This window comes from Aulonocara sp. 'chitande type north' Nkhata Bay, linkage group LG13, assembly GCF_057382095.1.
Source record: "Aulonocara sp. 'chitande type north' Nkhata Bay isolate Kocher_YH1m ecotype deep benthic linkage group LG13, A_spYH_male_GT1.1, whole genome shotgun sequence".
NCBI lineage: Eukaryota > Metazoa > Chordata > Actinopteri > Cichliformes > Cichlidae > Aulonocara > Aulonocara sp. 'chitande type north' Nkhata Bay.
Genome location: NC_141356.1, coordinates 5,500,537 through 5,516,452, shown reverse-complemented (window position 1 = coordinate 5,516,452; position 15,916 = coordinate 5,500,537). Strand labels below are relative to the sequence as shown.

General features: G+C 41.6%; 2 protein-coding genes across 3 annotated transcripts in view; one reads left to right on the top strand and one right to left on the bottom strand.

The window, feature by feature from the left end:
- Positions 1 to 6,506, top strand: part of stk32c (serine/threonine kinase 32C) — a 106,133-nt gene extending 99,627 nt beyond the window's left edge. For both annotated transcript variants that reach the window (XM_086258374.1, XM_086258373.1), the window contains one exon: positions 1,447 to 6,506. In XM_086258374.1, the coding sequence (XP_086114500.1) occupies positions 1,447 to 1,654 (208 nt within the window). In that variant the 3' untranslated portion in view covers positions 1,655 to 6,506. The remainder of the gene's footprint in view (positions 1 to 1,446) is intronic.
- LOC147315517 (placenta-specific protein 9-like) lies at positions 5,424 to 13,880 on the bottom strand. The gene is made up of 3 exons (XM_086258377.1): positions 13,582 to 13,880; positions 7,124 to 7,215; positions 5,424 to 6,785 (listed from the first exon to the last, which is right to left on the bottom strand). Exons 1-3 carry the CDS (start codon positions 13,643 to 13,645, stop codon positions 6,636 to 6,638), a joined length of 306 nt encoding a protein of 101 aa, XP_086114503.1. The 5' UTR covers positions 13,646 to 13,880; the 3' UTR covers positions 5,424 to 6,635.
- Positions 13,881 to 15,916: the final 2,036 nt, after the last annotated feature.

Below are 15,916 nucleotides of genomic sequence, written 5' to 3'. Positions count from 1 at the left end.
AGGGATGGTTTGTTAAAAAGGGTTGCCAGGAAAAAGCTTCATTTCACTGGATGCAGAGGTTTGCTTTGGAAAGTTACATCTGAACACACTACAACACTTCTGTAATCATGTCTTTTAAACATAGAAGACTAAAATGGAGATGTTTGGCTGTAATGGATAGTGCCATGTTTGGCCTAACCCAAACCAGCTCATCAGCTCAAACTCCTTATAATAACGGCCAAGCACGGAGGTGGAGGGGTGTTGATTTGAGTTTGGTTTTTGGAGTTTTTTTGCAACCATGGGACCTGGATACCTCACAGTCCATGATCTGCTCTGTAAAACAAAGTATTCTAGAGTCAAATGAGACCATCGTGTCAGCTAAAGCGTGGCAGAAACTGGGTCATGCAACATGACAACGGTGCTAAGTGCATCATCAAATTTACAACAGAATGGCTAAAAAAGAAAGAAATCAAGGTGTTACTATGGCCCAGACCTCAAACCAACTAAAATGCTTTGGCAGGATCTTAAGAGAGCTGTCCATAAGCAAACAAGGAAGAAAATAAGGTTAGATTGATAGGTAAACAATTAGCTCGATATTAAAACCCATAAAAACCTCCCAAATATATCAATAACAACAACAATATGGATCAAGTGTAATGTCTTGTATGATCAAAATGCTGAGGATGCCACTTTCATACGATAGTATAAGGAATGTACCTTGTATGAGTCACATTATACATAAATATTTACTACATTTCTTTTCTGTATGGGCGACTTCATTTATTTTTTCCACCTTTTTCCCCTCTGTTGTGTTTGTTACGTTGCAGATACAGCACACAATCAAACATTTCTGACTGTGCATACTGATTGTTTGACTAATCTGGAGGTTTGTTTAAGACCCGTCTGATTGTTTTGACTGCTCCAGTTTCTCCTGCTGTCAGACGTTGCTGCAGCGATATCAGTGTATTTTCCCCCCTACGTGGCCATGACATTAATGGCATGTTACTTCTATTTATAATAGAGGGCATAATGTCTAGAATTATGTGCAGTGATGTGCATTATATAGTAAAGTCTAAAGGCCTCTTGACTATTTTTCTGAGGATTTTATAGCTCAAAAGTTTGGAAAAATAATTTAATTACACAACATGGGGGCATATCTCGGCTGCCATCATAAATGTGGTGATTTAGTTTTATTTATATAGAGCCAGTTCACAGTTAGTTTATCTTGAATGGGTTTGTGTAGTGAGATAATAATATTAAAGACAGACTCAAACTATAAGATGTATCCCCTCTGAGCAGGTACTTGGTGACTGCGGCAAGGAAGAACTACCTTAGAACAGGAAGAGACGTCCAGGTTAGAGGCAGCCACCTGTAGCAGGCGATTGGAGAGTGAAGGGAAGGAGAAGAACGAAAAGAAGTGCACCTGGCAAACATGCACACATATTCATGAGTCACTGTGTTCCTCAGGTTGAAAAAGCGTCAGGAGGAGGGTCAGTCAGAGGCCGGGAATTATGACGCTAGCGGCGACGGGGACGGAGAGGCAGAAAGCGGAGCCGCCGATGAGGACGCGAACGAGCCAGAACCAGGACCGGAAGCTGATCCCGAGCAGGCTCCCGAGTCTGCCTCCAAACTGAGCATGTGCGGCTCAGTGTGTTCCTCCCCCGGCAGCTGCTAGCGCCACATCGCCTCACAGTGACGATGGCAGCTCTCTCTGGCGGCTGCGGTGTTTGTGCCATGCCAACAGATACCTTCTCACCTCTCTCTCATGTCGTAGCCTACAGCGGAGAAAAATGACAGCGGGGCAACTTGGCGCACAGCAGCAGCTCCCATAACGGTTCCCCTCATTTACACCCCCCGCCCCCCCATAGCATCTTTTTGGTAAGGCATGAATGAAGCAGAATCCCAGAGAGTCCCTGCCTATTGTACCTACCGCCCTAGAGTAAGCTCCAACTTCTATGCAATGTTACAGTATAGCATGACAAAATAATAAGGTATCACTTACTAGGAGGTGTCGTTCCATAAGCAGAGAGCCACACGAGCATGATGACATCCCGAGCAATAGCAGTCTACGGCTTTTTGAATAAGGTTAGTGGTTTTGGTGGAGGTGCCTCCCTTTATTATCCCTGTTCCAGATCCGATGGGGGACGACTGAATTATTCATCACACGAAGGCACTCGGTTTATTTTATTGCCTGTGTCTTCAGTTCACTCTTCCCCCCCTTTCATGTGATGTGTGCCCTAATTTGGAACATTTTTTTCCTCCTGGAGCGCCTTCCTCTTGTTGCAACACCTTCCTGTGATACATTTCCAGTAAGTGTTGATGGCTGTCTGCAGTCAGCAAAGACAGTGTGACTGGTTTCATGTTGTAAACCTGTTTAAAGTTGTGCCTGTCGATGATGATCGGTATTTGTTAATCACACCGTAGCCATGGATGCGTTATAGGGCAGATTTTCCTCTTTTAAGTCTTAACCAGCTAGCTGTTTTTTCTTTTTTCCCCTTCAGGCCTTTTTAGGAGGAGAAGGTACTGAAGTTAAAATCAGTCCAGCAATCAGAATGAAAAGTTGTGCTTGTCACTGTGTCCAAAATGCTTACGAAGATTTAGTATTTTAGCCCTGCACCAAGCTCTGACCCAAAGAGGGTTCTGAAACTCAGCTCACTGCCAACAATGGCATCCTTTACACATCTATAAGAAAGCTCTGTTTGCTTTACTAGACTTCATCATCTTGTTAAGTGCTTAGTTTAGGATAAAGATCATCTCCCTGTAGAGGTTGGTTTGGGGTAGCTGTGCCCTGTCGGTACATCAAACTGCACAGATAAGCTACTCTTTGATTGTCGTAGTGAGAGTGGTACATTTTAGGGTGGTGCCGTTAATCTCAGTCTGAGAATATGTAGCAAAAGACCACCTTAAAAACCTGAAGGCCTAACAAATTGAAAAACCGTGTAAATAGCATACAGTGTAGGTAATTAAACTGACCACAGTTTTATGTGGGACTGCTAACTCGACGTAACTTAAGGAAGAGCTGTGTGAAGCTTCACACCACTTCATCCCGCTCTTCTTTCCAAGTGTGCAGGCACAACTTGTAGGCAATATATGCCAAAGCTTTTCTACCATTTGCAACCATTTCTAAGGAACTTTGAGTGTGTGAATGTATGTCTCTTTATCCCTCTGATAACATAAAGTCAGTTATTTCTGCAAGTGAAGACATCGTAATTTATACAATCATAACGTGATGATGTGCAAACTGTCTATTTCAGGTAATGCATCTTGGGAAATACACCTGTTTGCTGTCTTGATGCAGCATTTCCACCAGTAAAGCTGTTTACCCCGGCAGCTTTGACTGACCTTTGGGGGTTGGAGCCACAATTTAATGTTGCACTCAGTTAATTTTGTGCCATTGCCTGCTGTAATGTTAATTGTGAGGTGCAGACAGAACAGTGTTGGCCTAAGTGCATCTCTGCACTCCCACTCTGCTCGGTCAACGAATGGTCTAGCCTCCACAGTGTAATTAGAGGACATGAGTGAAATATCACATGAACAGGTAAAACAGTATTAGCTACAATATTTGCTTCACTCTTTATTTACTTTTGCCTAAACAGCCAACAGAAACAGTTAATGCCCAGCTATTAACCAACTTGATGACTGAAGCTTTTGTATTTTAAAAAAAATTTGTTCTTGTGGCCAACAGGGGGATTAATTTAGGCCCAGTGGCTTTCCGGGGAAGATCGATACTCATGTCTTTGTTTTAAATAAAGAGCTAGAGTCAGGTAGTGATTAGCCTAGCTTAACATAAAGAGTAGCCACAGGGCAAAACACCTTACCAAAACCTGTAAAAGCTTAGAAGTTAACATTTGTCTTGTGTGATTAATTCTTATATAAATATTAATGTAGTGTTAATGTGCTCTGCAGGTTAAACAGCTAGATGTAGTGAATGAGTGGTCCTTAAAGGATGGATAAAACGTTCAACATGTAGCTACACCACTAACTGGGCTGCTGAACCACCAATGGTTTGATTTCGGGCTGATGGTCATGTGACAGGCAAGAGTTGGGATTTTGCTGGCAGGGCAGCTCTAGCTTTGTAACGTCTTTCTGTTTTTAAAGCTACAAATAAGAACTTGATAAATTCTGTGTTAATGTTCTTTCAGTGTTATAATGTGAGAGTTGCCTAGTAACAGATTGTTCTAACATAATTATGAAAAAAAGCCAAACTCTGATACATTTTATTCAAGTAATGTCACTTGATAGTAAAGTGTTACCAGTTGACATGTTTCAAATGGAAACTTGAATATCAATCTAACATGAAATATAAAGCACACAGAGCTCCGTATAGTCTACTGTAATAATACATAGCTTATTAATTCAGGTGTGGGCTTCTTCACTATTAGTCTCATATGACAGATCGATGTGTTAGCCTAGCTCACAATGAATATTTTTTCTAGGAGCTGAGTCGTTTTACTCACATGCAGTTTCGCACATGCAGGGTTGAAAAATATTTACAGTGTTCACAGTAACTCTGATATGATGTGAACATAGCATTAACCTCTATCAAAAGAGACAAAAGACAGTATCATATTTGGCTTATGACATGTTAGCTCTTAGCTAGCTTGCTAACATTCGACGCTAGGATACGGAGACTTGTGATTACAGCTTCTTCACACCAGCCTTTTTAATATGAAATACCAGGTAAACATGTTCTACAAATGACATTAATGAACGTTCTGTTATTTTAACTTTGAAAAGCTTTAATTAATGTGATAAGTTGACCTATGTTTATTTAGCATTTTATGTCAAAATGGCTGCTGTGTAGTCACCATAGCTAATTTTAAGCTAACCTAATAGCTGATACTTTCAAAACGCAGGCTGACTGCTTGATAAAGGTTTTTTTTTTTTTTAATAAAATGGATCTATTATTAAGCGCTTGTTGAATTTTTAAACCTCCAATAAAACTCAGACAAGTAGGAAGTTGATAAAATGACGTAACTTCCACTGTTAAGCTAGGCTAACAGTTCCCCAGCTCTAGCTGTACAGTTGACGCTCAAACGTGACAGATGCTTTGACCTTGTTCCCAAAGGGAAAGCAAATAGGTGTGTTTCCCAAAAGTAAGCTGTTTCTTTAAAACACTACATTATGATTAGATTAAGAAGCTTTCTTAAAGAGACATGAAATGTTATCTTCCAAGTCTGCCAAAACGTGTGAGAAATTGAATAGTCTTGAGCCCTGTGCTTTTATTTTTGCATGTACCTTTACAGTATAAGCCTGTTTTTTGCCAAAGCCTGGAGCTTGAGCCCTACCGGCTGATTTGTGCATGCACAAGCTTTTGGTAATAGCATACCTCGACGCTCACCTGATTATCGACACAGTCCAAAATCAGAGTATAACCGGCCTGCGTGACTGTTTACTTTAAGCTGTACAAATTGTATAATCCCAGTGTTACATGGACGGCATGATATTTTAGATGATATGCAGTACCTTTTTGACATCCTGTAGGTTGTCTTAATGCTTTGTTCCAAGTATACAGGCTCGTACCCTCATGGTGAGTGGAATGAGGTCAGCAGCTGTGTGTCTGTTGTGGATTAAGTGTTGCATTGTTGTCTCTGCAGCAGAAGATGAAGATTTGAAACTGGGGCATGTTTTCACTTCACCTCAATACAGAAATTGCTGCATTAAAAAAGAAAAAGAAAAAAAAAAAAAAAACAAAACTGATTGTCTCCATTTGTGGTTATTTCTCAGACTCTGTCGGCACAGCATCAGACTCACCGTAGGCCTGAGGAGTGTGTGGAACAATGTGTTAATTATGTAAATGGAAAATATTTGATTTTAACAGTTAATTTAGGCGTAACTTTTCTCAAAGTTACACCAAACTAATCTAGGCTTTCGTTCCTTGATATCAGTGATCATTCCTACTTGGATCGTGCGTGCAAACCCTCCCGACATATTTCTTCATGTATTAATGTTCTGTGTTTTAAAACAAGCCATCATGCTATATAATTTGACCAGCAGCAGCATGTCTCAACCATTTTCTCACCGACTCTTTTGAGATTCTGTAGGTGTCTTAAGTCTGTGGTTACAGTTTGAAACTCAGTGCCCCGTCGAGAAAAGAAATCAAGAAGAAAAATGTGATCCATGCCACTCGTTTCCTCCCTTATGATCCTACTTTGCATAATGTTCTTGTGCTGCAGGATTTTTACAGGGAATCAGTAAAAGGCCTTGTTGCTGAAACGGAAACTGCTCCGTGTGTTCAGAAAACATGCTGCTTCAATCGCTTTGATAATGAAAATAAATCTCCTTCCAATAATTTGGCGTGTGTGTCATTTTTACCCAAATGCAGCTTTAATGGCAAAGTTTGTTTGCAGACAGTAGGGGGCAGTGAAGAGCAGGGGCATGTACTGGGTGAACAGAGGCGTCCCTGGTGAACTGATCTCTAAATAGCAGCGTACAGTGAAGAGGAATCTAGGACTGACTAGAATAGAGACAAGGCTGTCACAGGATTTGTAAGTATACATAATGCAGAGGCTTGGCTTTGTTCAAAACAATTCCTCTTTTTTTTTCTTTTTTTTGTATGATACAAACTTCATATGGAAAAATATAGAATAAATGCATAGACAGTTTCTCTTTAACAAGAAAATTCAAAGTCCACCCTATATGGATGTCTGCTTGGCTCAGGACTGGCTTCTCTCTACTGGATCTTCAAGGATGTCCACAGCCGTCTTTCCCACATTGTCCATCAGGTGGCGCCACTTTGGGGCCTCAATGGCATCCAGAAGAGCAGCCAGCTCAACCTCCAACTTTTCAACTGTGTCCTCCACTTGCTGCAGGAAGCGTGAGACATGCGTGGTTGACAAGTAAATAATACATTAATAAGTTGTAGTATGAATAATAGAATCATCACTGATGAATCTGAATGAATAAAACAGTTTCCCAAAACAGCTGGTAACGCAAGGTAAGGTCTGAGTAGGACTGGGGTTTGCTGGATGAGATGATGTAGAGATCTGGAGTAGATCACTAGTGTATTAATAATGTTATGAAAAAGGAAATGTTGAGGAATATTGGGCATTCATTCTGTCAAAACCAAGGAGGGAGGGACTTCCAAACCCTGATGGTTTCAAACCACTGAGGCCTAAATGTGAGGTTAGATTAGAAACTACACCTTCTCCACTACATCCAGGCGGTGGTGAAGATTCGTGTGCTCCTGACAGGCGCTTGAACGCACTGCTTGAGGCAGAAGGTGGGGCTCAGGACCTGAAAACACATTAGATGTATACTCAGTGTTACAGATGCACAGTATAAGCAAACAAGATATAATAATGAATCATGAAAGGTACTTAATAATATGCTGTTTTTAACACCGTATGAGAGACGAGAATAAGGAGATGAATTTATTCCTGTGAGCTTAACAAAACTTTAGTCACACACTACAGGAACTAGCCAGCTGATTAGGAGAGCTGAACTAAAAGACGGATCACTCATCTGTTTTATATCAGCTCAGAGTTGTGTAATCCTAGGCTCACTGTGTTCATGCAGGATTGGAGGTAAATTAGAACAATGCAACTGCATGCAAAGATAATGCAAAAGCAGGCGTGTTTTTACGGGACATGCAGCTGCTGGTCACAGTTTAATTATGCACGGGAAGCACATCATTTAAACATGGCAGTGTCTTAGCAGTGCATAGCCATAAGATGTGAAATCTGCCATTTACCTACAACTCTGGGCTTAATAGGGCTGTTATCCCCCCAAAGCATGAATACATTTAAAAAATAGAGCAAGCCTCAAATAATAACCACATGGGTGTGGTTCAAACTGAATATTCTTGCCAACATACTGTAGCTTTACGAAGAATAATGTACAAACTCTTGCCTCTTGTTTCTAACATCATTGTAACCACTAAATAAGAAATAAAGGCACTTCCTGTCAACATTGCTCATATCTATGAGTCCAAAGTGTTTTTTATACACAATATTTGGCAACCTAAAACCCTTTGTTGGCAAACCGTGTGGAGTTTACCACATCATGGGAAATGTTAACAGTCTGATGAAAATCTTGATGGGTCTTGATAATCATTCAGAAATAAAACAAAATCCAATTAAATCCAGTTCGTTCCTGCTTTATGAGATAATAGCCGTACTTGACGGGTGGGTAAACAGAGTTCGTATCTTGTGGCCATGCATTACTAAGATGTTGCCACAGTGCCTTATTAACTTGTGGTCAGGACTTCATTATCACATTCTCATGTATTACTGACTCGTGGTGAAGCAAAATTTTGTGGCTACCCACTAATATTTCTTCCATCCATGCCACCAAAAAGGCTCTGGATTTGTTAGCTTGAGTGGCAGCTCGGGGCTTTGTCAAACTGTTTCAAAAACCGAGAGAGAAGAGGAGTTAAAAGACAACAAGACTGGAGGGAAATATGAGAAGAAGAAGAGTTCATGGTGAGGTGAATTAGTCTAAGGACAAAAAACACTCCCAAACTGGCGTCTGTGCTAGCTAGCTTGCATCTATCATCATCTCTACATTTGTCTCACTGAGTGTTTGAGGATGAAAATGTATTTCCTCCTCTGTCTGAGAGGTTTTAGAGGAGCTTGTGGCTGATTTTGTTCCCTTCAGACAAAGCCAGTTTCATTATTTCTTATGTTTTCCACTATTTCTGTCAAGCTAAGCTAAACAATTGACTGTAGTTTGAAGTTTTCTTACTACAATGATCGTACCATATGAATGTATATGCATCTACAGTCACGAAAGTCAACAGAGTTTTGTTTGACTAAACACTTAAAAACATGGTGACCAATTAGAACTGAAGTCCTTATATATCATAGACATACAGCGTAACAAACGATAATAATTCTTTCTAGCCAAGCTGAAGACAAACAGGACTTAAACCCTACGCCAAGTACTCCTAAAACTATGTGAAACCTTTCGTTTTTAATTTTTTGTGTTGTCTCTGTGCCGTTAACATTCATATTATAGAGAATATTAATATATTTCAAATATAAATGAATTATTCTGAAGGTTAAATAATCAGCCTGCAGATAAAACCTTCAGATTGCCTGCAAACATGTGAATCCAGTAAGATACCATGTGTACTTTAAATACGATTTTAATTTATTGATGGGTGCTGTGTCCCTAAGCCCCTTGAATGTGTCTTTTAAATCTATATGTTAAATGCGTGCAGCGTTTGGCTATGCAAACACAACGGTACTCCATGTAAACAAGCTCAAGAATTACACGTTGGGTTTAGTTTGTCTTTAAAACTGAAAAGGTTTCTGTGCAGATTGACTTTATCTTGCAAAGAAAACAAATATCAAAGTTTATATTATTGTTACATGTCCTTATAAAGAAACAAGTCTTTGCCATCTGATGTACATCTTTAATGTAGAGCTGAAAACTAACCAGAGGAAATGTGCTTTTAGCTTATGTTGCTTATCTGCTCGTTTCCAAATGCAATGCTCCTTTTAACAGTTTATATTTTCTTGAATTATGTGACTCTTTAGTTAAACAGCAGCCGATTGATCAGGCCTACTTGAAGGCCACAGTTAGTATGCTGAGGAGACAGCCGTGATGCTTGGTGTTAATTCGCTTCAGCAGGCCAGAGAGGGCCACATGCATTGTCCCAGGCATTTCCCTTCTCACACTTAAGTTTCCAATTATCTGTTTCTCTTTGAAGCCCGGGTATTTGGGGGACGCTTCCGTTCACTTGCAGCTCTCTGCTTCTTTTTTTAACGTCTTCTTATCGGCGACAGGCCAAGCTCCCCTTGATAGTATTTATTCTTTATAAAGTAAAGTGACTGTCTCATCCACTGGCTGAATGCTTGCAGCTGTGAAGTCACTCTCATTTAGAAACAACGAAACACTTGGTGTGAATGTAGACGGCTAAGGCTTGACAGCATGTTATTGAGAATTAGTGATCTTTATGAAGTGTTTGGCTGACCCTGACCCCTAACTAAGTATTGTAGTTAGGGGTCAATTAGTCATTTTTTCTTTTGTGGCCAACACACAAAGAGTTGTACTCCCTTGTTCAGCTGTACCTGAACATCAAGCTGCCCTGATTTTACCACAGCCTCTCATGGAAACATTTTTACAAGCACCATTATGGTGTCCAGCGAGTGCCAAGTTCAGTACATGCAGGAATCGGGCCAAGAAAGAGCGATGGATGATGGAAGGTACATTAAATTCATCAGGCTTCCCAGCAAGCGGACTAAGCAGATGTCTGCCTCGGTGTGTGCTCCGCAGTGGGGGTTTTGTTGCACTCACTCTTGTGTATGAGGACTTGGCAAAGCTCGCTGCTTTGATTTGACAGTGACAGATGAATTATGAAAAGTCTGCAAAAGACATGAAGTTTTCCTACACTGGATCTACACTAAAGAGCCAGATGTGAATTTATCAAAGTGGCGGTTCTCGCTGTTGCATCTCACAACAACCACAATCTTTTGTTGTAGTGAATGTGCTGCTGGTTTCAAAATCAAAAACAACAGGGGGAAGAAAGGGGGATCTGGTTGGGAGTGAGGGGGGCTGAAATCCCTCCAAACCACAACTGCGCTTCCATCTAAGTGTCAGCGTGTACACAGCGCAGCCTGCTCTTTTAGAGTAAAACTTGCAACGGGGAGCTACATGCTGAAGTTTGTGATGTATGTGGCGCCCACTGAGTCTGCCTTTTTTTGCAGATGCAATAAAAAGGGGCGGATGCGAAATCGCCAGCTTGTGTTAACAAACGGCAAGAAGGCATTTGTTCCTGTTTATGTTGGCATGTGCTTTCAGGCCATCTCGCTGAAGACTGTTTTTCCTCTTTCAGAGCTCTTCCAAGAGGTTAAGAAATGCACATGCACACGTAAACACACATCAAGAAAACACACCACAGGAAAAGCAAACACAGATATGACGATCTAACACAGCTGCAGCTGAGGACAAAGGTCAACTACCTGGTGTGTGTGTTGAGCGTGTTTGTATGTGATGCTTTGCATGCCTCTCTATAGGAGAGCAGGAGTTCAGCTGAGTGTAAAATTGAAAAGTCAATACAGGTCAGAGCTCACTGTTTAACTGACAGCCACATTACTTTTAAAGTTTAAGCTACAAGTCAGCTGACATTTCAGACCTTTCCTCCTTACTCCACACTGCTGACATCCAAACTGACACTTTGGTTGGGTAACTTTACCTTCTCCTTTCAGTTTAAAACCTTCTGCAGTACTGGTCTGTTGTAGTAAAGAGAGAGCTGAGCATAAAAGCACAGTTGGTGATTTACCAGTGGACCCATATTTCTACTTCTACCCATGGTCACGAGCTTCTGGCAATGACAGAAGGAATGAAATTACTTCCCCTGGGGTGGTGGTACTCTCAAATAGATATAGAGTGAGAAGCTTGGACACTTGGAAAGGGTTCAGAGTAAAACAGCCTCCTGGAAGCCTCCTAGAAGCAGAAGCAGGAGAGAATACATCTCTCGGCTGGCTTGGTCTTGGTATCCCACCGGAAGAGCTGGAGGAGGTAGCTGGGAAGCGGGAGGTCATCCCTGCTTACACGTGAATTATACTTCTGCGTCAGATCTACTTTGTACCTAACACCAGAACCAGAACCCCATTTTAACAGCCTTCTATGTAACCTGACATGAACCTCCTGAGAAGTATAACTACACGCCAGGTCGATGCATACCACAATGACTTGAATGGTGTGGAAGGTTGGTGATACAAGATTTCAGTTACTGCATAAATTAGGACAGAGATTTCCTGTAGAGGTTTAAATCAAGCTATGTATGTATGTATGTATGTATGTATGTATGTATGTATGTATGGATGGATGGATGGATGGATGGATGGATGATGGATAGAAGGATGGCTGCTAGATGGATGTATGTATGGATGGATGTATGTATGTATGTATGTATGTATGTATGTATGTATGTATGGATGGATGGATGGATGGATGGATGGATGGATGGATGGATGGATGGATGGATGGATGGCTGCTGGATGGATGGATGGATGGATGGATGGATGGATGGATGGCTGCTGGATGGATGGCTGCTGGATGGATGGATGGATGGATGGTTGGCTTGATGGATGGATGGTTGGCTTGATGGATGGATGGTTGGCTTGATGCATGGATGGCTGCTGGATGGATGGATGGATGGATGGATGGATGGATGGATGGATGGATGGATGGATGGATGGATGGATGGCTGATGCATGGATGATGGATAGAAGGATGGCTGCTAGATGGATGGATGGATGGATGGATGGTTGGCTTGATGGATGGATGGCTGCTGGATGGATGGATGGATGGATGGATGGCTGCTGGATGGATGGCTGCTGGATGGATGGATGGATGGATGGATGGATGGATGGATGGATGGATGGATGGATGGATGGTTGGCTTGATGGATGGATGGTTGGCTTGATGCATGGATGGCTGCTGGATGGATGGATGGATGGATGGTTGGCTTGATGGATGGTTGGCTTGATGCATGGATGGCTGCTGGATGGATGGATGGATGGATGGATGGATGGATGGATGGATGGATGGATGGATGGCTGATGCATGGATGATGGATAGAAGGATGGCTGCTAGATGGATGGATGGATGGTTGGCTTGATGGATGGATGATGGATGGATGGCTGGTTCGGTGGCATGCAGTGACTCCAGTTTAGTTGACACATCAGTCAGCTGAATGCTACTTTCAGCTGACTGTGAAATAACTAAAGACAGCACTAGCCGTGCTTTGCTTGAATATAATCAGCTGATTGCACTTGACTTCACTTTTCACTGACACTTCCATTCTTTCATGTAAAAACAAACGAACTTGAACTATTTTCAGCGTGTTAAGTTCATCAGAAAAGCCATCTGGTTTCTGTGCGTACAAGTCAACTGTCACGTCCACTGCTTTTGCCTCTTGCTCTGTGACAGTTCAACTGTTTTCACTACTTTTTCTTTTTGTAGCATTTACATCTTTTCTTTTTAATATAACTATTGTATGACCCAATTATCTTTTCATACTTAGTGTGTGAAATAAAAACGAAGTTTTTAGATGACATCAACTGTGGTCTGTGTGTTTGTGTGTGTTCACTCTGTTTGCTTCCTGCAGTTGGCCATTCTTGTAGTATGAAGTCAGTGTAATTCACACTCTGAGGCTGTCACACACAGATTTGGCTCTGAGGGATTGTCCCACATATTTCTGAATTTCCATTAGATTTCGGTGACACTGGAACACGCAGAGCTCAGAAATGCTGGTTTGAAGCGGCAGATGAACACGATACATGAAGTGATCGTTTGAGAAATACTCGCAACGTATTCGCTCAAGTGTAGCCAGAGCTGCAGTTAAATTAGTAACAGATGTGCTGGCAAAATCCCGAACACACTCAAACATGCATGATGTCAGTTTGGCGCTCATGTGAGCACGCACACACAAACACACACACACAGACGCACACACATCTGTAAACCTCTAAAGTCTATTGCACTGTGCTACAAACATGTAGTAGGATGGAGATGATCGGATGTATCTCCACTAAGCTGATCCATAAATCAGTTTTAGCAAATCAAAACGCTGATCTCTGTTCTGTGTTCTCTGACTCTTCCTGTTTGACCTGTGACCCCCACCTCCACCACGATACACACCGCACTTACCTGCTGCGGCATAGCCAATCAGGAGGAGGAGGAGTCCAATCGAGGAGCCGGAGGGGCAGCTCATGATGAAGACAGAAACCTGGCGGGCAGCTGGTGGCAAAGAGTGAGGAGTGTGAGAGAAAAGAAACAAAGAAGTGAGAGCCCCGAAATCTCTTTTAACTCAAAATTAGGATAAAAACCCAAAGATTTCTGCTTCCATAAAGCTCTTCCCTTCTCCCTCTCTGCCCCGTGTTCGGTCCTTTGCTTTCTAATCCTTCCCTCCCTGACTTGGTTGAGCTCACTTTCCTAATGAAAACATTAGAAGCGGGACAAAAAGTTCAGATTCTGGGAAGGGGCGGGAGAGATGTCTGGGGAGGGGACTCCTCTTTTTCAGCTGCACACTGGCAAGCCTTTAAACAAGGTTGTATTTAGTTTTGAGTTACTGGCATTCATCCTAAAAAAAGTACCTGTGGTGGCTTGTTGTTTTTGTTTATATGGAAGATAGCAAACTAGCCACTTTATTAGGTACAGATGAGGACAAAATTATTAGACCCCCCCCCACCAAATTTTCCCAACTGCTGTTTTAAGAGAACAAGGGACTTTCAACACAGTATTTCTAAGCATTCGAGTTTTCTTTAGAAAGCATAAATGATTTCTTTTTGCACAAATATCAGAATCATTTCAGAAAAACACCCAAAACTTCAGGAAAGGTTTGAGCTGTAAGATAAGAAAGCACCAAAATAAAAAACAGTTTAGGCTTAATAAAAGAATTGGTGATGCCCAGAAAGCAGGAGATAGACACACAAAGTTATCACAGCATTTCCATGCATCAAGACGTGGAGTGAGAAATATCATCAAGAAATTCAAAGAGAGCCACACAGTATAGAAGAAGCCTGGCAGAGGGAGCAAAAGATTTCAAAGACTGGAAAGAAAACTAGCGAGAGACGTGTCTAATGACAACTGTTAATACACTCGTGAACGACTTAGTCAAGTCAAGAATTGGAGTCTCAAAGAAGACACAGACCGAGAGAAATGCCTTCAAGCCAGACTAAAGTGTGCTAAGGACAACCTGGAGAAAGGGTATTCATACTGGAAGCATGCCCTTTCGTCAGATGAGATGAAACTGTTTATGTTTGGAGAAAGAACAATCAGAAGAACACTGTCCCCACAATGAAACACTGTGGCAGGAGTATTAAGCTGTGGGGATTATTCAATGTTTCTGGAACTGAGAATCTCATCAAAGTTTGAAGGAATCATGAAGAAAGAAGGATATATGAAGATTTGATTTGATTTTGTCTTCCAACGCAACGGCAGCATGGGCTGGGATTGCTCAGGAGACAACTGCTAAGACACTGCAGGCTGTTATTCAGCAAAAAAGGACACATAATCGACCATTAGCGTCAGGTGGGCTAACAGCCAATCACGTGGCAGCAACTCGGTGCATTTAGGCTGTTAGAGATGATCAAGACAACATACTGAAATTCAAACTGAGCATCAGAATATGGAAGGAAAGTGATTAAAGTGATTTTGAATGTGGCAGACACACAGGACTAAGTGTTTTGATATCTTCTGATCTTCTGTGATTTCCCCACAACCGTCTCTAGGATTTAAGAACAATGGTCCAAAAAGGAAAAAAATATCCGGTGAGTTAAAAGTTTTCTGGGTGAAAATGCCTCGTTGGCATCACAGAATAGCAAATAGGAAAGCAACAGTAACTCAAATAACTACTTGTTACAACCAAAGTATGCAGAAGAACTTTGTCTTTTACCCTGTCTTCCTTCTCTCACCCCAACCGGTCACAGCAGATGGCCCCGCCCCTCCCTGAGCCTGGTTCTTCTGGAGGTTTCTTCCTGTTAAAAGGGAGTTTTTCCTTCCCACTGTCGCCAAAGTGCTTGCTCATAGGGGGTCATATGATTGTTGGGTTGTTCTCTGTATGTATTATTGTAGGGTCTACCTTCCAGTATAAAGCACCTTGAGGTGACTGTTGTTGTTAAATTGAATCGAACATCTGTGAATGCACAACTTGAAGGAGATGAACTACAGCAGCAGAAGACCAGGTGCTACCTTCAGTTCACATGGACCAAAACTGGACAATAGAAGAATGAAAAAAAAGTGTTAAGGTAGTTCTGAAGACAACAGGACGTCCAACACGGTATCATCAAGGTGTACCTAACAAAGTGGCCAGTGAGTGTATGTCCCGAAGAACAAGATTTCAAGGTTTTATTTATAACTCATAGCAGTACTGTATTACACTGATTTACATCGCTACCCTGCAGTGCATCCAATCTTATCTCTATCCAGACACAAGGTAAGACTGATGTAGACAATTTTCTTTTAATTTCAGTTTTATTATTTA